The sequence below is a fragment of the Anser brachyrhynchus genome (assembly GCF_964034855.1).
Source record: "Anser brachyrhynchus genome assembly, chromosome: 12".
Taxonomy (NCBI): domain Eukaryota; kingdom Metazoa; phylum Chordata; class Aves; order Anseriformes; family Anatidae; genus Anser; species Anser brachyrhynchus.
This window is the reverse complement of record NC_137707.1, coordinates 2,402,077-2,427,548: the sequence shown is the minus strand read 5'-3', so window position 1 is coordinate 2,427,548 and position 25,472 is coordinate 2,402,077. Positions and strand designations below refer to the sequence as shown.

Below are 25,472 nucleotides of genomic sequence, written 5' to 3'. Positions count from 1 at the left end.
ACCTATCTGTATGATACCTAGACCCTAAGCCTGGCTAGCTGTGTGTCAGGTAGATGAATTAATATTTGTTTTACCTGATTAGTCAATTATCACTAGTAAAAGTAATTTGTTTTAAATCTTTTTAATTACTTTTTTTAGGTTATTCAAGAACATTATTAAAGCTGTAACAGTAGAAGCACTATAAAAAAATCACTAAATGTGAAACTTTTCTGAGTTACACCACACGTCAGACCACTCAGTTTTATCAACACTAATTACACAATAAAGACAATTAGCCAAGAGTTTCTTTAGGTCCAGTTTAATACTAAACATCAAACAAGGTAGCTTAGTAAAGATCTTAGAAAGTTGCAATCCCATTTTAGACAGCATGTTGCATCTAGCTGAATGTAACAAATAATTAAATATCCTTCCATCCCTGCAGCTGCAACACAGAGGTCATTGTTCTTTCATTGCAACTACAATACGGTTCAGCAGTCTGTCACAGACTGAAGTATCACCATGTCTGACATCTGATTAGACTCCACTCATAATGAACTGGTTCATTCTGAAGGATGAATTATATTATTTTCTTGACAGAAAATCTACTTTCTAGCTTGGAGAGCTTAATTACACAATGAAATAGAGACACAGGTTTCTCTGTTTCTTTATTGCATAGTTGCACACTTATTTAACAGTTTAAAAACACTGCAGCTACAAGTTTCTTTACATCAAGTAAAAACTGAAAAGAAAGGCCTGTATCCTAGGAGAATAAAAAGTATGCCCCGTTACATACGTTGGCCACAAAGACAATTATGATTAGGTAGGTTACATACATTAAAATATACAATGTAATAATTGCCATGAAAACTAGATACACCAAGGAAAGAAAAAGTAGAGATGTGCCAACACGTACAAGTTAAGACATTCAAAATTAGGTATTCAAATTTTAAAGCAAACACTATTGACTATGAAGTTGAACAGAACAAGGGTCCCTCCTTCAAAAGTATGCAGCGTACAATTCCAGTACATTAAAACCCAGCAGACTTTTGTGAGATCAAAGCAACCTTAATTTCTATAGCTTTCAAAGCCAAAAGATACACTCCTGTCAGACTTGCAGTAAAAATAACCAATGCAAGCCATCCAGAACAGAAGACAACAAAAGACTGCTCGGGTGTATGTGTTGGTATGTACCTGAAGTGCACTGGTGCAGAAGTTCTTGAATGTAGGAATATGGATCAAATATCCAATGCCAAGTAAAGTCATTCCATCTATGAAGTTGCTAAGAACAAGATTTCTGTTAGGAGCAGTATTTAAATACTGAAAGGAGGTTGGACCAACACAGATCTATGCTCAGAAGCCTTCTACTCGCATTTCAACAAGCCCTCCTCAAAACGATTTCCTCTACAGTCTTTAATTCATAATACTTATTGCCACAGGAATGTCTCCCAGTATGGTATTAAGTAACAGAAGTGATTACTATTGCAACAACAAATACAATTGTCTGTTTTGACCCTTTTCTATTGTACCTTCTAATAGAAGAACCTAAAGATTCCTATGCAGATACCTTTCAAACACAGTTTAACTCAGTTGCGCAAAGTCACTACAAATATTAGCTAACATCCACCAATTCAACCAAATTGTGTTTCCCCATATGTGACTGGAAGAATAAGGCAAAAGAATTATATCCCATCTATAATTGTGTATACACGTGCATACACATAGAATTATTCTCCTTGAAGTTAGCTTTCACAAGGGCAATACGGTCATTGTAACATAAAAGTTTAGGAAAAAAATACAAACAGAAGAAAAGCAACTAAAAACAAACAAAAAAGATGAAAGAAACCTTCTCTTTTCATTACTGGTCTGCTAATTTCAACAAGAATCTGCACTGCAGCAGTGATACTGCCCATCTGTACCGGAGATTCTAAACCACTAACATGTCAATGCAAGACAAACTCAAAAAGCAGCACAGTAACTGTAACAGAAAATCCCTGTAAACCTTATTTTTGTAACACAGTCCAGTTAAATTTTTCTATGCTGACCTCATTTCCACACATATTCAAAACTCAGTGCTGAAATTGAAGTTGATTAATTTTGTCAGAATATTTAAATGTAATTTTATATAAATATATAGAATATAAGTTAACTGTATGACTAAATAATACACCTATTCGCTAACAAAACTTCTGTGACAATACTTTAACAAAATAAGCAAACCTCTATGAGAATTTTCTATCTTAGATCATTGACAACAGAGTATTCAACATCTCAGACATCAGCATGGTGGTTAACATGCTAAAGATATTTAACCAAATAGGAAGGAAATTTCCTTCAATGGAGCAAACATGACCAGTGAGAACTTAGTTGGATATGAGCATGCTACAGCATAACAAAAACATCTGAAAATTAAACATTTATCCACGGTAGTTCCGTAAGAACAAAATGTGCATTTTGTATTTGCATATGCCAGCAAAGCTATATTAGCCAGTGAAACAAGCTCAGCAGATCAGAGGTACGCAAAAACTTTGTGAAAATTACCAAGGCAACCAAAAAACTTTGAGCAATTGCATGAAGCTTTTTTTAAAGACCCATTCCCTTGTGATAGGGAGGGTCTGACTGTTTTTAAGGACTTAAACTAATAACCACAAGAAAAGAATTCCTCATAAGGGAGTTTATGTACTAATTCAGAGATGCTGTCTTAACTTGCAACTTTAAGCACGTTAAGTTTTCATGTATGTTTTTAGCTGGTAATTCAAACCGATCCAAATTAGGCCAGGTTGTTCCCTTTATAATCCCAACGGTTTTCCTCTACCAGTAAAGCAAATAGCTGGCTTCTCACTGATCTCACAGAGCTTATTTCAGTTCCCTTTACTGTATCCACCTCAATATTTATAAGGCAGCAGCTCTAAAGATTTTGGTTGATGCAGGCTACATATATCTAGCTTAGTGCTGTTGAGTCACCTGCATTTTTAAATGTAAAGGCAACATTAGGAGAAAAAAAAATACAAAGTCATCCTAACTGCTAATAATGGGAAGCAAAAATCTCAAAGACATACAAGATATTTGCAAGGCAGCCAGTTCTCGATCACTGCCATTTTTCCAAGGGGTCCTCCTCAGAAAAAAGCATTTGAACAGCACTGAAAGAAAACCTCCAGTTTAACAATGACTAGATCCTGAGTACACTCAGGCAGAAAGTGAATTAGGAAGAATTCTCTTCCTAATTTCACATCTGCAGATGTCCCTTCTAAAACTGTTTTTGGAACCTGTCATTCTCTGGAAAAAACATTCCTGATATAGTGCTGTGCACCAGAAACACAGTAAAAAAAAATCTGGTTGATGATGCCAAAGACATACGTGGTATAGTTCAACTAAGCTGTAAGGGTTTGGGAAAGGTGATGAAACTGAAGATACATACTGCCATTTTGAACGTACTACACAGTGAAGATATATATATACACACACACACACACAAACACACACTACTACACAGGGAATGGAGAGAGATTTTCTTGTCTTTACTCTAAAGTTAAGTGGGCACATTTTATATTGCCCAGGAGAAAGGCACAACTGTTGCAACCCAACAAACGCCTGAGGTAGAGCTATTAAGGAAGCAAACGCAGGAACTTAATGGGTTAAACAAAAACATTCAAAAGCTTTAGTGTGACCCTAATGATTTCAAAAAGCGTTAAAGTGCTTTTAAAGTGAACACTTGGAATTGGAAAGTATGGATTCCGAAGTTCTGAATTTATCATTGACAAGCTAGTGTCCTGGCATCGTTCGTACTGAATGACACCAGCAACCAGTGACTGCTTAATGGCAGAAGCGGACCAATTAAGATTGTATCATGGGTTTACAGACAGAACTGTTCCTCATCAGAAAATGCGCCTGTGCATTTTGTACACAAGTTCATGCATAGACACACTGTTAAATACAGTAAAGCGTAAGAAGCCACTGAAAAAGCTGCACTAAAGAAAATTGTGGCTAGTAGTACACTTCAGAGGTAGACAACATTTGTGGCAATTGGACCATAACTTTAGCAGGAGGCTCCACAACTGGCAACTTACGTAACAATTTGTGTGGTCCACAAGTAAGTTTCAACCATCATTTAACTTTGTTACCATAAGGTGCTGTAATATAACCTGGTCCCCAGTTGTCATGAACGTAGATATCTCTTTTAAGACAAAACTGTGGAAAGAGTGCATCAGTGCTCTACAAGTTGCTGAAGAAACTCTCTCAGGTATCTGAATGCCACATTTTGTCCATACTCTACTAGCACTGAATTAGGTTTCAAAACTAAAGTTTTCCCCCAAATCCCACTGAGAGGGGGCAAGGGATCAGCTGGTACCCATCCAGTTTTGTTTTCCCCGGATGTGCTCAGTTTCCTGGGTTCCATGGGACATTTTCACCTAATTCGCTGCTCTTGCCAGTTTTGAGATACTGGTGAATTCTCTTCTCCTGATCTCTTCTCCTGGCACATTATCAACATGGAAAAGTGAAAGCTGCAAAAATTAAAAGCTTCTCCATTTGTTACAAGGTTTTGGAAAAAGGCATCTGGCTTGGGGTATAGATAGAGCAGACAGTCTGTATCATCCATATCAAACACGTCATACAGTCAATCTAACAGAAATCGGCTAGATTCTGTGAGCCAGTTTTTTCCTTCTCCTCTTGTCATGCTGAGCACCAAGTCTTTTTGTTGTTGTTTTGAAAAAAAAAAAAGGAAAAACATCTCTGTGAATGTGACTAGAAGACAGTTGTCTTCCCAAAACTCTGAAGCAGTTCCACAAAGGACCTTTATCAGTATTAAGACTTCACACTTCCTGCTTGCTAAAGTGTCTTCAGTTGGGACTATTAATTCATGCAAGTCACTGAAAGAGCTTTTGAAAAGACACAGAACAATTCAGAAGACAGAAAGGAGAAAAAGATCTCCTGCCTTTTTTTCCCCTTTAACTTTCAAAACAGTTCCCTATTGATCCCTGCTTTCAAGTGAGTAAATTTGTTAAGTTTATATCATTTACCTAAAGAAAAGAAAAAAAAAAGGCACTTAGCAGAACTGAAACTAGCCAAGTGTGAAACTGTATGGCATACCCATGCTGCAAAAAAGGCAAAATAATTACAAAGTAAAGTAAAACCCAGTTACTGCAGTCTGTACTGACATTTCATGGACCACCTATGGTCTGATCTGCTGGGCACGGTCCGAGTGCTGTGCTTCAATATTCAAGACATGGCTGCTTTGGAAGGATGAACGGACGGTTCGATTCATTAATGGCTGAAGAGGGCGAAAGTTGTCTACCATCCTCTTTTCTTCTTCACCATCTGAAGTAAAGAGCAGCATCCGAAATGCCTCCAGCTGAGAATGAGAAACGGCCAATTTTGTGACTTTGCTAACTGGAGAATTTTTGGAGTACATGACAAAACACAGTCATTCCTGCTTGGAAATTATCAGAGACAATATTACATTCCCATTCTGAGAAATTTTAGCATGACCTTCTGGGACTTCTTTGTCATCTGCTGGTAAAGATTATGTCATCATCCATATCAATGCAGAAGATGAGCTGTGGACCATATGCCATCTTTAGGCAAACTTGATTTCAAATGTGTCAGGTCTTAGCTGGAACCAATTCCCATTTGAACACTGGAACTTAACGCTATCTTTAAATAAATCTCTCCCAACTTCTTTATTTGCACCCTTCCTGGAGTTCTGTTGCATATGTTGACACTCAGAAAAGAGACAATCTGAACAAGCAACAACCTGCGTAGTTGTTGTTCTCAATAGTGGTTGAGAACTGGGGATTAAAGTGTGCAGCAGATCAGATTTTTAATGTTCACAAAGGCAATACAATGTTAAGTAAACTCTATGCCTTTCTACGCCGTAACAGAATGAGTGAAGAAGAGGCAAGAAAAAGAAAATGAGTAAAAGTTTGAATTGGAAAAAAAAAGTTATGCATTCAGTTCTCCTTGCTGTCTTACAATCCTCAGTTCTTGCCATCCTGTTCCTTTATGTATACTAAAGCATTAAGATCACATACATGCTTTTTCTTCAGGGTTAAGATTTTACTTCCCAGATGGTCTAGCTGCATGCAGAAGTTCTATTAAAAAAACAGTATTTTGCCTCCTGTGATTCCACTTGCATTTAATTATTAACTAAAGTCTCAAAAAAAAAAAAAAAAGGTGCAGAAGAAACCTTCTTTCAGTGCTTCAAACCATAAAAAAAAATGTAGATAGGACCATTGCTCATTTTTACTTATTTGCAATCATCACCAAGATTTGTTCTATGCTGTAAGGCCTTCCTATTTATTCTACTTCTTTGAACTGACAAAAAAATCCTGAAAACTCCCAGTAACAAAGGCAGTTGTCCTCCTTCTGACCATTTTTTATTCATCTATACATCTATTTCATGCCAAGGAATAACATCACATTGTACAACAAAGTACTAAAATTAAAAACAAGAGGGCATATGATAATTCAGGGCTGGTGTCAGAGCAGACTACTGATCATCAACTCCTCCATTTGAACTAACTTCTGTGAATTAGCATTTGCTGAAACCTTTGTTTGTCCTTTTTAAGAGAAAATTTAATAAATATATATTTAAAAAAAATCAAGGACATTACAGCCAACTACCAAGTAAACATGCCTACAAAAAGGCAAAGGAGAAAACCCAATGGGAATTCTATCTTTGGCCATCAGAATGGCATGTGAATAACTCAGCGCTGCCACCCTTTGGTAGCTTCAGAGCCTGCCCAGGGGAAGAATAGAGAATTAGCCCTTGCAGGCTCTGCAAGACTTCTATGCAAATACAGCACTACCAGGAATATGCACAAAAGGGCAGAGGTCAGAACTTCACAGAATTTGCCCTTTCTCTTCCCTACCTACCACAAGAAGGACTGCACTGTGGTAAAGAGAGCAAATCACACATTTTTCTAGTAAATAACCTTATAAGTTTTCAAGGCATGGTTTTCAGTATAAGGTGTTGGTTATCAGAGGTCAGGATACAACTGTTTGGGAAGCTGGAAAAGCATCTTAAACTGGTTACTGCTGAGGTCTTAAGTCTTTCAGTATCTGTTGTTAAGGTGAGGATACCCCCTCCAGACAAAAACTGGTGTGAAGCAGCTGCTGATCTCTGTGTATACACAGAGTTACTCATATTGGGAAGCAGCTACTTCTGTGCATCTTCCCCTCTGTGGCAGCAGACAGTTAAACAGGCATGGCATTAAATGTTAGCAAGAGATTTACCTGATTCTCGTCGACCTCTATTGGCTTCTTCTTAATTATCCATGTGACTGATTCGGTAAGTGGAGGAGTAGTCAAAGAGCCCGCATAGGTCCAATAATCAGGGCATGAAGGTATCAAACAGGAGGGGTCAAAGACATCAAACTCAATAACAGTGTCCTAAAACCCAGAAAGAACTTACTATCAAAAACTGCAATTTGAGAGAAGAGAAAGGACAGAAGATTTAAAGATCTTAACAATGAGATTAAATACTGTACACGTCACATGTGCAAACTTATGTGTTGTAAATATTAGTAATAATCTACATAAAACAGTAATTTAAAACCTAAAACTTGTAACAAATTGTTAAGCTAGGTTTGAGGCAGAGGCAGCTAGTGAGTAAATATTTAAGTATTGCTGTTCTCCACACAAGCCACTAGGAATTCAGCACAGAAGAAAAAAGGTGTGCAAAGAAGCAACAGACTGCATCTTTGTGAGAGTTGAACAAACATGAACAAAAAAAAGAATGAATGAGGGAATAAATTCAGGTAGTTCTGCCGGATGTGCTTGAAAGATCACAAACAATACTGTTTTTCCACTAAATTATTTTAGGCAGAAGGGAGAGGGAAAAGGAATAAAATTCTATTTAAACCACATCCATTATTCATGTCTCTAAGACTGTGCTCCCACAAGTGAGATACCAGTCGGAATATAAGAGCTTCAGAACCCATGATTTCCTACACAAATATTTTATTCCTGGGGTATTTCCTGGATATAATGGCAATGCAGGGAAGGAAGATCCTGTTTATCCTGAGATGGCCTTTATCAGTTCCCCACTGAGAATGAAAAATACTGCAGTCAAGAATTCTTTAAAAATAGAAGGTTGGACAAGAGAATCTGGGTGGGAATTTCCATTCATCATGTGAGAAAGGAAGGTGCAAAGACAGAGCAGTTATCAACTGTCCTCCCTCCTCCGCCAGACCAGGATGATATTTCCTAAGGTTTGGTGCTTAAGTCAGTGATGAGGCTGGCAAGGCAACAAGGGCTTTCAAACATTTTAAAACAAGTGTTGATTGAGTTGTTGGGTGACCAACACCTTTGGAAATGAGAATCCTTTTAGAGAAGCCCACATGCAGCTCAATAAAACTAACATTTGATACTATTGTTATTTTTGAAGACCTTATCCTGAGCTTACTTCAAATCCAGATGCTATAAAATACTATATTTTCATAATGGATGTATATTTACAGATTTTTGTAGGTCTCTTTTTGCACTGAACCAATTTGTTTGTCATTCGTCTGGGTTTCCACTACACTGCCATAAATATTTAATTCAGATAAAAACAATCCTCACTGCAATAAATAATGGCACAGCAACTTCAACTGAGTGTGCCTGTAAGCCAGGAATATTTTTGACACATCCTTTTTCTGTGTACTTTCAAAATGGAATCAACACTTGGAGGAGTATGAACTGGTTGCATACAAGATCAGAGAGACACAGCACTCCCTCTCCTGGCAGAAGTCAGAACTGAGCTATGAAGATCGAATCACATTGCCTTAGCAGAAAATTTTACGGTTTAAGAACAAGCAGACAATATATTATCTCCTCAAAGAGCAGACAAAAATCAGAAAGTCTTAATTACACAAGAAAAAAACTACCACTTTACACAATGCAGAAAGTTCCTTCCAGAAAGAAAAAGAAAATAGAAAAAAAAAAGGATCCAATGGCATCTGTTTTCACAGAAGTAGAAAGGAGGCTTCAGTGAGGAGAATATTAAACGTATACATGCTCTTCTAAGGGGACACAAAATTAAGAGCGCCATTTCTAAAACCAAGGTGTTTGGAAAGCTTGAGGTATACAATCTCCTCCTTTAAAAACAGCATTTTTCTCCAGTATATTCAATAACTTACCCTACACACCGATCAGGCCCTTTGCTGACATTTAAGAAAGCATTTATTAGCATTTTATTATGCCTAAACTATCATTTATGTTGAATAACCATTAGCTATGCTGAAAGATAACTGGTGGGATACTTAAAAACACTTACTTTGTGTTTAACTGCTGGCAAGGCATCAACCAGGGTCTGCAGCCCTTCATGATGTGCTCCTAGCTACAAAAGATGAATAAGAGTTACATTCTCCACATCTTGCTTAATCAGAACTTTGAGACAATCAAAAAAGCCATCTAGAGATATTTTGTACTAAATGTGCTTTAACAAATTAAAACTAAGGCGGCGTCATTACAGCTTACTATACAAAGTGAAATTACCTTTAAAAACACTCCAATAACAGCCAAGCCGTTGCCTTCCATCACAGCTTCTTCAAAAGTTGGGTATACGACAGCATTCCAATGTACTAAATGCAGCTGAAACAAATGAATGAGAAATCAGCACATGCAGACTGCACAGCAATAGTAGCAAGAAATTTGACTTTTGATCTTTGCTACTTTTGGTCCTTGGCAATTTGCAACACTGTAGTCAGCTACCACAGAAATCAGAGAGCACAAAAATGAAGACCAAAGCGTTATCAGAAAATAATGGTACTGCCCTTCTTTTTTGATGACTATATATTTTAAAATTATTTTTTCTTACAGGTATTTGTGATATTCCTCATGCTCTCAGAGCTCTGGCAGGTATCAGATTTACAACAGGAAACCCTCCTTAGATAAAACTGCTGGAAACTCTCTCCTCCATTGATTCCCTTCTTCCTTCCTACTCTTATGACATGATCTGTTCCCTGTTGTCAGTTCAGAATTTAAACCGTCAAACCCCACAGTGCTCCAGGCTCCTGACATACCCAGCTCTCCTGCTGTATTATCTAATATCTGAAAGAAGGTTTCTGAGATTTTATTAAAAATCCCAGCTGTGCTGAAGTGTGCTGCAAGTTATTATAGAATCATAGAATGGTTTGGGTTGGAAGGGACCTTAAAGGTCATCTAATTCCAACCACCCTGCCACAGGCGGAGATACCTTCCTGTAGTAATAATAAACCTGTAGTAATAATAAACCACCTTTAGCAATCATAAACGAATATTTAGAAATAATAAGACCATGTTTACTAATAATAAGCAAAGTGGTTTTAATGCAGTAAGGATTGGAAGTTTTGGACATCCGCTAGACAGCAGCTGAGATGCAGTGCATTCACCGTACTGTCAAAAGAGATCCTACGCTTCACATGAACTCTTAGTTTATTGCAGTTCAGATGTAAAGCACTTTAAAACAAACAACCAAACAACACAAGATGTGAGTTTGTGCATTTCATCTCAGCATTTGCTGTCCACCAGATCTGCATCACAACAGCTGGGACCTGGGAGTTTATTAAGCAAGAATAAATACCTGTCCTGACTGTGAAAGAGTCTGCTTTGTGATCCTTTTCCTCTTTAAAAGGAGGAAAAGCAAGCAATTTGTGCCATTCCACCCTGACAGAGTTGGAATAGCAATTATGCTTCGCTGCCTGCTATTGGCTTGTCCGGCAGCTACCACTGTGGGCATTCAGGGAGAAGAAAAACTTATTGAAACTTTCAGTCACGGGGCCAATGTTTACTTTAAGCCCGAGTTCTCCTCCAGAAAATTAAGTCAATATGAACTTACTAACACAAAGGTAGATGAGCTATAGCACCTACCAGGCTTTATCCTTAAGAGTAAGCTGCAATTCTTTGCAAACACAAAGCTTTCAAGCAAGCACAATAGTTACAGACAGCCTGAGATGTAGACTCTGGTATCCGCGTTCAGATTTTTCATCATACCTCTGCTGGGTAAAATTTACTGTCAACTGTGTGCTCTGAACCCCACTCGTTTATAGCTCCCCAGTGGAAGTGGAACTGCTTTAGCCTGTATTGGTTTTCCAAGGGACCTCCGACAATTACTAAAAAACAAAACAAGACATACACTAATAAATATGATTTAGAATTGTCCAGACAAGTAGCATATTAAAAGCCCCCTTCAAATAAATTTGCCCAAAGAAAATAAAATTGAAGCAGTTATCTTACTGAAAGCCTCATGATTTTGTAAATACATCAATGAAAAAAAAACTATGCCTGTTTTTTGTGTCCTTTTTTCCCCCCCTGCTCATTTCGTCCTATTTGAACCAGGAATATCCAGCAAAGTCTTCCTGCTAATTATTACATCAGAGCATCTGGTAAATTAGAGACTGTAACTACTTCCAAAGGACTAATAAATATGTAGCTGTAGAGACCAGTTTGCTGATTTTTACTTAACTGTACATCACGCTTCAATTTTACAGCAAACTACCGTATAAAGTACATAATCCCAACACTACTTCTGGAAATAAGTTAATCAGTTTAATGCTAAGGAGAAAAAAATGAGAGGCATTAAAAGACTTCCCCCCCCCCCTTTTTTTTTTTTGAATGCCAGCAGTTTTGAAATTCTAACTAGATAGTTATGCAAACAAGTTATGCATATCGACATTTAATTAATCTCATCCACTGCTCCTGAGCTCTTAGCAAAAATACAAAACTGACCATCACTAAAAAAAAATCACAACAGAGTAAGGTAACTTTCAGGGATGGGATGAAGATGAAGCCCGCGCTACCAAGTCAGCATTAAGGCTTCTGTGCTCTAACACTATCAATTCCTGATTATGCAAAGATGCAAACACACAAGTGACTCTCCTCATGTGAATAATCACATTCACTTGAATGTTTGCTCACAAAGTAGGCACTGGCACACGTATATAGAAAATCAAGTTCCTATAGCAGGCAGTAGAAAGTGGCAAGAAAGAAACTTACAATCCCTTTATGAGCATTTTCACCTTCAATTTCCTCTCAATTTACCACAGTTTTGATAACTTTAAAGTAAAATAGAATTAAAAAAAAAAAAAAGAAGAGGAAGAGGAGGAAAGAATCACATCAGCTGCTCGTTTCTTTGCAGAGGAAGCTATTCATGCATACAAACAGGACCACATGCTGTACATACCTTCTCCACACCCTCTTTTTCATCCTCCTGTTCTGGTCAAAAGCAAACACCCCCTTGCAGCACTACCTTCATCTTTTATCAAAGCCTCGTTTTGCCTCATCTGAGGAGCTGGGCATTTTTGTCTATCCTGGATGCACACTTTCATCTTCTGTTTCAATTTTGTTGCCTTTTTCTCGTTTGTTTGTTCATTCATAAACTTCCTTCTCTAGATTTCTATTATTGTTAGACAGAAGCTGGCAGAAAGAAAAATGAGAAATAGCAATAGTAAAGAGAAAAGTGGAGGAGAGAGAGGCAGGCAGTTGGAAACGAGACCGTTTATACAGCAACATCCCATAACCTGTTGCTTCTGTCAGTTTAGAATTCTATCGCTGATTTGTTCAATACCATCATTAGCCATCATCACCCTTCATTAACTTTAATTCATTTGAGGAAGATGATGACAACGATGAAAAGGCAGCCATCCAGAAAGAGGCAGCAAGAATGCTCACACAAAGATTTATCTCAAGTGTTTAGTCGTAGACATAAAGCAGAAAAGATCTTTCAGAGCTGTGATGCACTCTGAATACTCAGCCTCTAAAAGGTCCCCATCCAATTGACGGTCTCAATACTCTTATGCTTGAATTTTTTGTACCAAATACTGTTCCCGTGTATTTAAATGTTGCACATTTCTTAATCTCCTGCTGGCAACTCCCCTCCAGTACATCAGTTCTTGCAGAGAAAAATGACTTTGTTATCCTCTGAACTGCAAACCATTACACTTTTCAGGAACGCATCAACAGATAGCAGGGTATGGCTGTATAAAGTGAAAGACTTAAATTAAAAGCAAAACAGAGCTAAAATGAGTAAGCAAAAATCTCTGATGAGCTTGTTAGCGTATCTCCATCTTAATCTCTCCTCTGACTAATGCAATTGCAGTTTGTATTGTAAAAGCAGATGGCTTCTTCATTACTTATCATAGCCCTGAAATGAACAAGGGTGAGAGTACTTCCTGGGTGAACAATAAAAACCAATACAAAAAATAAAAACAAGAACACTTTTCACAAGTCCCTGAAAGGTCCATGCATTCTACCACTACTGCTTTTGCTGCATTGTTTTATCCACCTCTGTCCAAATATCAACCAAAAATACTGATATCAAAGCATTTGTTCGTTAGCACGCTGAAAGCGTCCTTCCCCAGAACACTGCAAAATCCCATAAGAAGTTCTAGCATCTCTCATGGTAAGCAGTCATCATCTTAAACATAAATACCTCTAGTCAAACAGGTTCAGATTTGCCAGGATCCCTCAATTTTTCCCTCCAAGACAAGTTGAATAATTGACATGAATCATATGTTTCTCAATATCCTTGACCAACTGCTACCACTTCACCTACCATTACAAAATATCCTCTTTATATATAATAGCAACATACTTCGGTAAGCAAGTTTCAAAAGGAACAATCTGCCAGTAATCTGGAATTCGGTAACAATATCTTGATTTTAAATCACTTAATTCTACCGAGCATTAAAAAGAAATTAGCTGCTCAGGTCAGAGTGCTTATTCAAAACAAATTGCTGGAATGCATAATTGGATCTTACATGCACAGACTTATGCAGACTATAACAACAGGAACACTTGCACCTGCTCCCTGTGGTCACAGCTCAGTATTATTTAATTTTACAAAAGCTTACTGAGATAAGTATGTATGCTTTCCAAGTGAAAGTCATTTTGCTGCTAGTTATTTCACATGCATTACGTATATCTGTTAACACTGCAAAAGAGATAAGTGGTAGATTACTTTATTAAAGCTGAATGATGGAACCTCATTTAAAATTAAGTAGATACACACATATATGACTGACGATTGACTCATGTAAGCAAAGCTGTGATATTACAAGACCTTATCAAAAGGCTGGGCATTAGGGCTTGTGCAGTAAGAATAAATTTCACCCTACAACAGAGGATCTGTGCACAATGGCCATGGTAATAAACACGTAGTAAAAGTTAGGCCCACACAGAACTTCTGTATTATGGTTCCCACCACTGTAAACCTGTGTTTAGCTAGAGCGTTCTACCATTTTCAACATTTGTGATGTTGTTATTGAACCCAAAGGTTTACGGCATGCAAAGATTTCTCCACTCGAAGCATTAACAACACATTAAATAGATCTTTCTGAGTTTTGCTTACTTGATTTATCAGTCGAATCATCAAACTCAACCAGGAACGAATACCCGTTGTTCCAGATGTGAAGACACGTTGTTGGGTCGTAGCAGATTTTCAGAGGCTTCAGAAAGGGGTCATAAATGCTGTCTCTCCACTGGATGTTGATAGGAGACTGTCGACTGCCCCCAGGAATTGAAAGTGGACTCTGCCAAAGTGGATGCACTAGAAGATAATGAAGAGAGTCAGCCTCGAATGAATGATTCCAGAACTCACGACTAAACACTTCAGATTTTTTGGCAAGAAAAGGTGGTTTGGAATATTGGCTCCAAAGGATTAATTCAAGTCAGCTGATGCACGTGAAAGTTTAAAAAAAATAAAGACAAACATGCCAGTTGTGTGACTCAGAGCTACACAGGGAAGTGCCTTAGTCTGACTTAGATCTTAGTATCTATGGTGACACCTTTTTCACTTGCAAAATGCTCTTTGAAGAAGTTGTCCCCATTATTTGTCAGAAAATTGTTCTCCTCGTATTACAAATGGGTTTTAAGGTAGCTTTTGACTTATAACTTTGCCAGAGCCTCACCACACCACTTCAGCTTTCTTTACACACCACTACCATTAACCTACGTCAGATGGCACCAGCCAGGATGACTCCTACAACGCAGAAATACTCCCGTGAAGGTGCCAGTCCCTCGCCTACGTGCCCGTGCTCAGGGGTTACAGCAGTGCTGAGGGTGCAGTGCTCCTGAAGCACCCACAGCAATATTGAGTAAGAGCTTCTTACGCAGTCAGGATCTAAAGCTGATCTCTACACCAGGAAAACCCTAAACTACCACTTTTGGGGTCAGCTTGGGCATTTCAAGCTTTCACGAGCAGGGCAGACGCATTTATGTGGTTTCCTTGGGACTTTATTCAGCTTAAAAACACAACCGAGAGCTACGTGGATTTGGGGAGCCCTTGTTCACCTGCAGCCCCCAGACATCGATGACCCACGGAGGTTTTTGTGCCTTGTCCACCCGCTGACCCCAAAATACCAAGGCTCCAAAGCACTGTGCTGCTGGCTGCTTCAACACAGCCGCTGTATGGCCCCTCACAAGGTGAAAAAATTACATTAAACCGAATCTTCTATCAAACCACTCACACGAGGGGCGATTAAACAACCTTCCCCCTTGGCTTCCTCAGCAAGCGGCAAACTTTATGGGCCTGCACAAGGTCACCACCGCACACACATAAGGCAGCGGCAGGGGAGCAAAATATCCTCCAAAAGCGCCACGGCCGCCTGCTGTCGCCGTCACTGCCGTTTCCTGATGCTTCAACGCAGGAACCAGAGACAAAACGAGGCTAAACTTTCTGCGAGACTAAACTTTCTGCGAGGCGAACCCCTGAGGAGCCCGGGGGCGGCTGACGGGGACGGCCGGGGGGGGAACGGGCGCTGCCCGCCCGGGGAGCCCTCAGAGGGGCTGCGGGATGGCGGGGGCGGCACGGAGGTGGGCTGCCTCGGAGCGGGGGCAAGGAACCGGGCAGGGACAGCGAAGGGGCTCGGGGCTGAGCCCCGCTCTCCTCAGGCGAGGGGAGCGGCTCAGCGTAAGGGGAGCCCGTCCCCGCGCTGAGGGAGGGCGGCGGCACTCACTCACGGGCGTTCCGCAGGCGGTAGGAACAGCAGGCACCCAAGCTGCACCGTCGCGTCCCCCGCCATGAAGCGGCGGCCCCCAGGGCCCGGCGCAGCAGCGGCAGCATCGCTCAGCACCTCACAGAACCGCTCGGCACCCCGCCGGCCGCCGCCCAGCCCAGCCCGGCACGGAGCGGCCCCTTCCGGCACGGCCCCGCGCCCCGCCCGCCGCCACGGCGCCCTCAGCGCCACCCGGTGCCCCTGAGGCGAAGCCGGGCGGGGAGAGCGGCATCTGCAGGGCCGGGACTTTTTTAAGGCTCGGTATTTAGCCGAGTTTTGTCCCGGGGCAATGAAAGAAGAGACTGCGGTTCCCTGTGGGTGCGTGTTGGCCGTTTCCTATGGTCAAGCTAACCCATGTGTGTGACTCATACAAAACATGTATTTCCTCTGAGGTAAAAACTGCTAGGCCTTGCTTACATGCCTAAGGATATTAGCAATCAGTCTTAGTTAGTTAGTTTTGCACCAGTAGCAGGCTTCAGTTTCTCCCAGCTGAAGGCAGGAAGGCCTTCAGCCTGATCCCTCTCCCACAGAGATGGAGCCCCGCTGTGCCACCCCAAATCATGCAGTGAAAAGTTAACGTTATGGCCGCTTTACCTATCTGTATCTGCCCCAAAAGCTAAAAGTCAAAATACCCCTGTTAGGGGGATTGTAAAAAGGGCCTATTCGTCTAGCATTTGTCTGAAACTGCCTGAGGCAGGCCTTAGATAAAATGGTAGTTAAAACCTTTATAGTTAAAACCTTGGTTAATTCAGGCACATTTTCTGTGTTACAGCTGCCAGTGGGGAACACAAAGCAAAAAAAGAGAAGTACATAGAAAGCTGATAGCGTTGGCGATAGCACAGAGATGAAGTAAGTGTTATGATTTTGGCTGGGTCCATTGGGCAGGCAGGAGCAGAATGCCATACCTCAACTCCAGGCCTTCATCTTACCGCATGCTTTGAATCATATTTATTTGTTAGTCTATTAAAAAAATTTTGCAAATCTTATTTACCTTTTGGAGACCTATAGTCTTGTTAGGGTCAGTGCTTTTGAGTTTTAGCGAGGAACCTGACATAGCACTGAGAATATTTTGCTGAAATGGAGACGACTAGCTATTCAACTAGAGTCAACCAACAAGTGATTGCAATACTGTGTAAGAAGTCTCCATTGCATCCACACTATAATATTTATAAAACACCCCTGAACTGAGTAAAAAGAGGTCAAAATCTGGCAATTGGGAAATGAACAAAGGCCATTGGGAAATGAACAAAGACAAGCAATGTGATCATATGCAAGTATTCGGATTTTTTGAATCTGTGTTTGAAGCTCATTTTACTTCCACCCACATCTAGGTATGCTTTCTGTTAAGTGCAGTATTGTATTTTATTTTTTATAATACTCAGTTGCAAACACAATGAATTCTTGGTTTATCTGTTAATGTTTTTGAGGATGGCTAAGCTTATTACCATCCACACATAGCTTCCTACAAGTTAAAAAGAAGAGATAGGCATTTGATAAAATTGAAAACAGTTGCTGCCCCTAAAGATCATTATTCATTCAGGCTTAATCACAGCTCAGTAGTTTACTGATTATGCTTATGCCCTGGTATTCAGCACAGGTCAGATCTGTTCGTTGCTGAAGCTGCTTATGAGCAGCAGGTAGCTTCTGGTTGTGAGGACAGCCCCCATGAGCTTTGTGCTTGACTGCAGCAGGGAACACTGTCATAGCTTCGGATATTTGAATACTGAGTATAAACAAGAGATACGTCTTTTTCCTCTCATCTGTTAAGAAAACAAGCTTGTCATTTCTTCATATTCAATTCTTCTGTGACTTGTCCTTGAATCACAGTTAGCATTCTTGGGCCACTTCAAAGTCATGCCTACCATATTAACTAATTTATTTATACTCTATATCAGTATAGATGCGTATTGTTGCAGAAACCGTAACCTGATTTCTGTGTAACTATCACTTTTCTGTATGGGAAAAGCAATTAAAAATAAGCCTCAAGCTGCACCTAGTCTGCTTTACGCAGTGTCTTTAAGATGACCAAACCTTGTCAAGCTTTTTGGGGATTTGATCCTGCAAGGTTTTGAAAATACAAAAATTTATTATAGAGCTACTTAAGCTGTGCAGAGTGAGTCAGTTCTTGTGGGTTGAACAGCACAACCAAAGGAAAACTCTTATAGCACAGGTGTGCAAGAAACAATTGGCTGTTCAGCTGCAAAACTGAAAAGAAATAACTTTGCCCCACAACACTTTTGTTTCCCTTCTGAATCATCCACAAAAGCTGCATCCAGTTTACATGTGCATGCTACGTCTGAGTATAAATTTCAGTAAGGCCTGAACATTTAATAATAAAAAAAAATATCTCTAGGGGGTTGAAGAAAACCCTTGAAAATACAAGCTCAGTGGCAGTGAGGTGTTATTTGTTTTGGAAACTACAGAAAAATGCAAAAGCTAGGTGCAAAAGGAAACATAAGCCCTAAACCTTGTTCCCAGCACTCAGGAAGGGTGGCCAAAATCATCTTTTCTAGATCATTTCAGAAACAGAACTTTTCCTTGGCAGCGTCCCAGTTACAGGAGGTGTTTTATGCCAGACAGGCATGGCTCTCATGCAGCAAGCTAGAGAGCAACAGCAGCCAGAATTGCAATATGTTTCTTTTGTTCTTACGTTTTCCGAAATTGTTGTTTCTGGACCACATGGGAGGTTTCATCTATGCCCTCTCTTGTTCCTGAACTGAGCGTGCTTTCTGCATAAGAGGAACCCCACAACCAGAAATCTGACAATTAGCCTACTGGATGAGTTAAAGTGATACAGAAGCACTGTGGAAAGCAAAATAAAAATCTTATCTAATACGTCTGTTTTAAGTGGGCAAATTTAAGTGCAATGTGAGAAGTAAGATAGCGTGCAGTTTGTACTTTATGCGTGTCTCATGTATCATCAGCTCATTGAGGATGGGTCTAGTCTATTATTTACCTTTGTTACGTGCATATCTATGGTGCTGTCAGAAGAGTTATAGTCAATACTGAATACTGTAATATAACAAAAATGACCCAAGATGTGAGTCACCCATGAAGAGAGGTCTATTACAGGTTTTTTAACATTTCCAAACAGACACAGTGATGTTCCATTTAATTTTACAGTATTTGAAGTCTTCCTATATTTGCACTGTTCTTTTTACCTACCTTTCCCAGTTGAGGCAGATACAATGGCACTGACTGGATGGCTCTGTACTTTGAAATGTTTTCTGTAATTATTTGCAGCTATGGATACCTCAACAGATCTGTTTTTGTTTGTTTTTTGTTATTTTTGAGTAATTGTTAGACAGTTCACTTAGCATTGATGCAAGTGTCAAAAGTTTCAGGATGGGAGTAAAGATCCAGATTAAAACAGACGTTGTGCATGTTACTGGATTGTTATAATTTATAACATAATTTCCAAGAAGGCATCTTGAAGGTGACAGTTCTATGGTAAAAATCCAGAATAAGTTCAGTTAAATGAAAGGATTTACTGCCAATTTACACTACTGTAAACTTGATTTAAAGAAACAAAGCATTTTTTGATGGTTTACTAAATCTAGTTTGGCAAAGCCAAAATAGTTTACAGTTATATGAAATTCCCTTAAGTATTGTGGGGAGGAGAGAGTTGTCACATATGGGATATAAACTTAGAAGAAAGAGTACGAAAACTAATTCAGGTAGCTGTCAAGTAAGAATGAGGGGTAAAACGACTCCGCTTTAGTGGATTTTAGTCTTTAAGGTTTAAATCTTTAAAAAGGATAATAATAATAATTGAAAAAAGACCTGTTGAATAAAGCACTTTGTTCATATAGGGGCTTTCAAACAAGCTTCACCCTGCTCTGAAGTAGAACAGGGAGGGCAGGACTGTGGGGGCAGTTGGGAAACCGCACCCGCTTGAAGGAAATGTGTTTTTGTCCTAAATTGAGCAGCAGTGCTTTCCATAGCAACACATTCTGAATTAGAAAAATAAAAACAAACATTACTGAAACTCGGTAAAGAACCATATAAACTTTAAAGGACCGTGGCTCTGCTTCAGCCACTTGGATTGAATATTACAGAGGAAATCCAAGATAGGTTGATTTCTTTGAGGTTTTTTAGTATGAATCAAGATTTTGGATGATAACAGCGGTGGTTGGCTGTGGTTCATCATGACAAGGCGTTGAAAGTTCTGCTGAATTGATGTCAGAGTTGGACTGTGATGTAGGCCAGTTTATTGATAAACAGTCCAATGCTTTTTATCAAACGGATGCAACTGACAGAGTACTCTAAGCTCAACAGGAAAGCAGCAGCAGATTGTGAAATGCTGAGCTTTTCTCTGCTTCCAGAATGTTTGGCTGAGATAGGAGCCTGGATGAGAAGGCAGTGGCTGAGGCTAAGTCCAGATAAGAAGAAGGTAATTTCAGTTGGCAAGGTAAAGCAAGTAGGGGCTTTATCTTTTCCGTATAAAAACATTTGCTAAAATTATGCACGCAGGCTTAGAAGAAACCTCACGGACAATTCGCATCTGGTTACTGCAATTGGAGGTGCAGTCCTGGAGATGGCACACCTGGATCGCGTGTCACTGCTGTACGTGGGCATTTAAAAAAGAATGGAAGGATTCTGCTTTTCTTGTACCTTCTTCTCAAAGGATAGGAAAGAAAAAAGCCTTTCAGTTCTGCTCTGGCAGTAATTATTAGGATGAGGGTGTACTCCATAGCCTTAAAATCCTTACAGAGAACATTTCCAGCTACTCCTTGTCTATTTTGTTAAAAGGTATCTGAAACTACCACCTCCATCTGTTGTTAGCAGATATCACAGAGCTTACTACAGGCATCCACATAGTACTCCACATCATTAGAAATTGTTAACGTGTATCCTTTGATTCTCAGAATTGCTTCTACAGTTCTTTCCCAGTGAATTGCATAAAAATACTTTTGTACTCGTGGGGTCGCAATGGGAATCCAGAAGAGACACTGGGAAGCGTCAGTCTTTGCATTGTTTTATCTTTTATTTATTGTCATAGCAGAAGTCCGAGCTATCACCACCCAGCTTGGTGAAAGACTCCTGTGAGTGGGAAGGGTAGGGGGGAAAGGTAAAAGATGAAATTCAGGAAAATGGTAGTGAGAGTGATGAACATTAAATTGAAGACTTTAACCAACAGCTCAATAGCCTAGCTTTACCAGGCTTCAAAACGGGGACCATTTTTTCCAAGTCTTTGTCGCTGAACGGGCTGTTTATGCTGTCATCTGTGCGGAGCTGAACGCAATTGGATGTGCTTTTTGCTTTCAGTGCGTGTTATGCACAGGGTCTAGCCACCAGATGGAGGAACCCACAGGCTGGCTTATTCAGAGCTAGCATTTATTCACTGGCAGCTGAAACCAACCATTCCAAAGATGGTGTTTTTCTGATTCAGTTTGTTTTGGCATTTCCTGCGTGAATGTCATGGAATAGAGAAAGATTTAAGTAATCAATAGCGTCTGTCTTAAATTGAAGAGGAATGTGAGTAAAAACAGTTAGCATTTGTAGTTAATTTAATCAGTAGTGGTCTTGTGATCGAACAGCCTTGTATGAGCTCTTCCTGGAACGTTTGGTAGCACAAACTGAGTTTTGATTTCTCAGTGCAGCTCGCAATGGACAAGTGTTCACAGGAAAAAAAACACGGCATCATTTAGCCCCTTATTGGGAACTGACACGGATAACCCCCAAAATAATGAGTTTCTCTATCACATGTCAAGACAGAGATCTCAGCCCTTCTCCACTTTGCCTTCTTACTCCACCAAAGGATTTCAAATAATTTTCCTAGAGCAATACCGTTACCAATTAAACAGAAATGCCACACTAATAGTAATATGTTCCATTTCTGAAGTTTTAAATTCTATAGGCCTTAAGGTTTTGTGGTATATTAAGACTGAACAGGTAGGAAAGTGAGGAACTGTGCATAGGGATTCTGTGCTGCTGATTTTTAGGTTTCATTACTTTTTTAATGAAGGGTCTAGATTTATATTTTCTCTATGGCTTCTGCAATCGGAAGCCATTGGACTTGCAGTCTTAATTTATTACTTCAAATATAAAGATGAATAAATAACAAAGTGAGGATACAGAATAATGAGAAATCTTTTAACCATAGTTATAGTAGATTCTCCGGATTTCTCCTCTGAAGCAGTAATTCATATCACTGCACACGATGAGCAGTATGGTATGAGCCCAAACATTACCCTTTTAGGCACAGGTGTTGGTTTTAGCTGTTGAATCTCAAACATGAAAAAAGTTTGCTGATAATTACAGGTAAAGGAGTGATACAGACGTTGCTTGTGACTATTAGGATATGTTCTCATGTGTGTACATCCTTGTGTAAGTGGGTGTACCTACAGTTGTACAGGCTTCTAATTAGAGCATCTAATCTGAATTCATTAGAAAAGCTGCTAGTACATACACCTAGTTAATACACTTAATCTGAATTTCGTAGAAAAGCTACTGTTTTGTAAGGCTAAAACATTGTTTTTATAAATATTACTGTGGGGCTTTTCTTTGACTAGATGAATGTCTTCATTTTTCATTATTAATGAAAAAAACAAGTTTCTAAACATGCTTGTAAGTGGAAAAAACTGTTAAGGAAGGGAGTTTAAGGAACTTCAGTGTATTACTAAGAAAGTACTCTAAACATGTCAGAAAAGGAAAAAATACTGTCATGGATGCATACGTGACTTACATTTTGCATTAGGAACATGTTAATGGTTCTTCTTGTGGACGCTTCACTAGCAACAAAATCTAATGCTCATCTTGCTTCTAGAATTGGGCATCTTCTACAGATTTTAAAGGCACTTTTTAAATGAAGGTGAAAATACTGTTATGTTACTTGATTGAATACACATTCTGTATTATATTTTCAGAATAAAACACGTTTTCTGTTCTGAGGAGCAAAAAAGGGAAAATTTAGACTGAGAACTCAGACAGATATTGCATACATTCTATAATTATAAAAACTGCTCTGACTTTTTTCTCATGATTGATAGAGAAGCTTGCATATTATATCTTACATACAGCTTCCATGTCTGGGAATATATACACAGCACACACTGCACTCGGCAGCTAATCTATCTGTTTTTCTGAAGTGCTGGTCACTTAGAGGCAGAAAGTATTTTGGTGTCACCTTCCAAAATGCACTTACAAGTGTAGAGCTGTTAAACGTGGATGATTATTGAATATTTCTTGTAACTTTCAGGAGAAACAAAGCCTTGTGCTAGTCTCCATCCATACTGCTTTGTGTTATATCTCCCACATAAGATAAAATCAGCTGTTTTCTCATTATTTAAGTAAATATAAGTTTTATCGTTTGATAATTTAAATAGAGGAGAATCACATTGTAGTTTTCAAGGAGGAATATGGCTATTCTTTGAGAAAAGTAAGCTAAATATTTTTTACAGAGGAAAAATAGTGGAAACAAAGGGATTTCTTAGATGTAAAATGTTACTCTTGACTATTGCTCCAGCTGCCATTATCTCCACATGAGCGAGTAGACGTGTAATCTCTGGCTGGCCTCATCACAAGTCATATCTGAAGATAAGTTAACCAGCATTTTAAATAACTAAGCCTTTGACATTTTAGTTTATGCATATATTGCACCTCAATAAGTCATTCACTGTAGATCTCCTAGACCCAAAATTTCAAGGGCTTTGTGGTTTGTACTTCTGTAGGGCCTTATTTTCAAAACTGAACATTGTAGTGTCTATTAAAGTCACCCAGAATCAGTTTGTATGAATTTCACTGGAGACAGTCAAAGCCTTGCTTGACAAAATTGTTTTAAAGCCTATTTCTTCATTAGAGTTAAGTTAAAATCACAAACTTAACGCACAGAAATAATGAACAATATTTTAATCGTGCATGTGGAGAGGAATCATGCAATTCAGTAAGGTATTTCTCTCTCTCCTTTCTCTCCTTCTGTTCATTTTTTTCTTTAATCTCTCAGTCACATTCTCAAATTTCCCTTTTTAGTTACCTGACGAAAGAACAACAATTACATTTGTTATCTTTGTACCTCTGCATCTCTCTTATACAGGTGACAAAATGAAATACTTACACGCATCATTCCTGTCTTTATGAGTGCAGGTAGCCAGGCTGCAGAGTCGTGCTGGCGGACTCCAGAGTGTTTTCAGCTGCTTGTATAAATGTACCAGAGTATTTGTCTTCACGTTATTCATTATTATCACCTTGGCACTTGAAAACTTTGGTTAGTCAAACAGCCAGAGGAGCTTTCTGGAGTCTAGCAACCTATCAACACAGAGGAAAAAATGCTGTGGACATACAGCTTCAAGGGATCTCCAGGCCTATTTATAAAAAAAAATTGAGAGCACCCTTTCCTGGTTGGAGAGAGGGAGCTAACCAAACAGTTAATTTTCAACTTATCCCTGGAATGGCTTTTTTCATTGGCTCTAATTTAGTTGGAGGCTGGGCTAGTTGGTAATTATTTGTGCACTTTCCGGGCTTTCTCTCATGTGGCTCCAAGAATACCAAAGGGTTACAAAAACCACTCTTTTGTATGCAAGGAGAGGTTTCTTATCACTTCTTCACCCTACATTCTTTTGAACGCTGATAGCTAACAGTTGCTATCATTGACAGTTGTGGTTCTGAGGAGCGGTGACCGCTCAAGCTGAGGAATTTGCAGAAATCTCGTAGATACAAAGGCTTGCCCAGCAGAACAGGCGGAGCAGCCTCCTACAGAAAAGCATTGCAGCTCCTAGCACGTAATACAGTATTATTGCACCGTCAGGGTGAAGAAACTCTTTCTGAACTATAAGGTGTCTCATAAGAAGGATCATTTCTTACAGGTTAGAAACAGGAACAGACCCAAGGAACCATCATTACCCCTCCCACTCACTTAAGCTCAAAAACCACTTTGGCTCAGCCCTCTCCAGTGGGGAGAACAGGGTTTCCTGACCTGTTTCTTAGGGATGAAAGCATGAGGAGAGTTACTCCCTTATTTCCACGTACAATTCTAATAATGTTTGTTAGCTGATGTGGAAGATCCATATTTAAGTTACTCCCTTGCACTGTGGGATGTTTCTGTCACCAGATTGGCCTTCCTGCCCTAGCTGCAGAGAGGAGCACTTCTTACAGCTGTAGACCAAGCAACTCATTTTCCAGGGACTTTTTTTTGTGGTGTTATTACAGGCCCTTTAGGATTACGATGGAATGACATGAGAAAAGAGTGCCTGGGCACGCCAGGGAATGAGAGCCAGCCCTCTGAGCTAAGAGTGACCACGGCACAGTCAATGCCCTCACCAGCAGGGTGCCAGCCCATAGGGGCTGAGCACAGCAGGCAGAGCTGGGCACAGCTCAGTGGCCATCAGCAGTCCCAAACGCAGCAAGCAGCAGGTCCAAGGTCCAACCTGAGAGCCTGGACAGGAGCAAAAGGAGACAGGGCCAAACGCAAGCAACAACAGGGGTCCGAAGTCCTTCTTGGAGACAGGGCCAAAAGCAAGCCTGAAGACAAGTGCCCCAGCAACAAAACTTAAAGGGCTGAGCCTGAGCTTAAACGGCCTCCTGGGCCATGGGTGGGAGTGTGGT

General features: G+C 39.7%; 1 protein-coding gene across 4 annotated transcripts; it reads right to left on the bottom strand.

The window, feature by feature from the left end:
- Positions 1 to 627: 627 nt before the first annotated feature.
- On the bottom strand, positions 628 to 24,277 carry CA5A (carbonic anhydrase 5A). 4 transcript variants are annotated; one of them, XM_080552228.1, is made up of 7 exons: positions 23,986 to 24,277; positions 14,285 to 14,482; positions 10,930 to 11,048; positions 9,454 to 9,549; positions 9,233 to 9,295; positions 7,210 to 7,365; positions 628 to 5,326 (listed from the first exon to the last, which is right to left on the bottom strand). In XM_080552228.1, exons 1-7 carry the CDS (start codon positions 24,104 to 24,106, stop codon positions 5,147 to 5,149), a joined length of 933 nt encoding a protein of 310 aa, XP_080408354.1. In that variant the 5' UTR covers positions 24,107 to 24,277; the 3' UTR covers positions 628 to 5,146. The 4 variants fall into 4 exon arrangements, with proteins under 4 accessions (XP_080408354.1, XP_080408355.1, XP_080408357.1 ...); XM_080552229.1 differs by lacking the exon at positions 23,986 to 24,277 and adding an exon at positions 15,895 to 16,583; XM_080552231.1 differs by lacking the exon at positions 23,986 to 24,277 and adding an exon at positions 15,891 to 16,072.
- Positions 24,278 to 25,472: the final 1,195 nt, after the last annotated feature.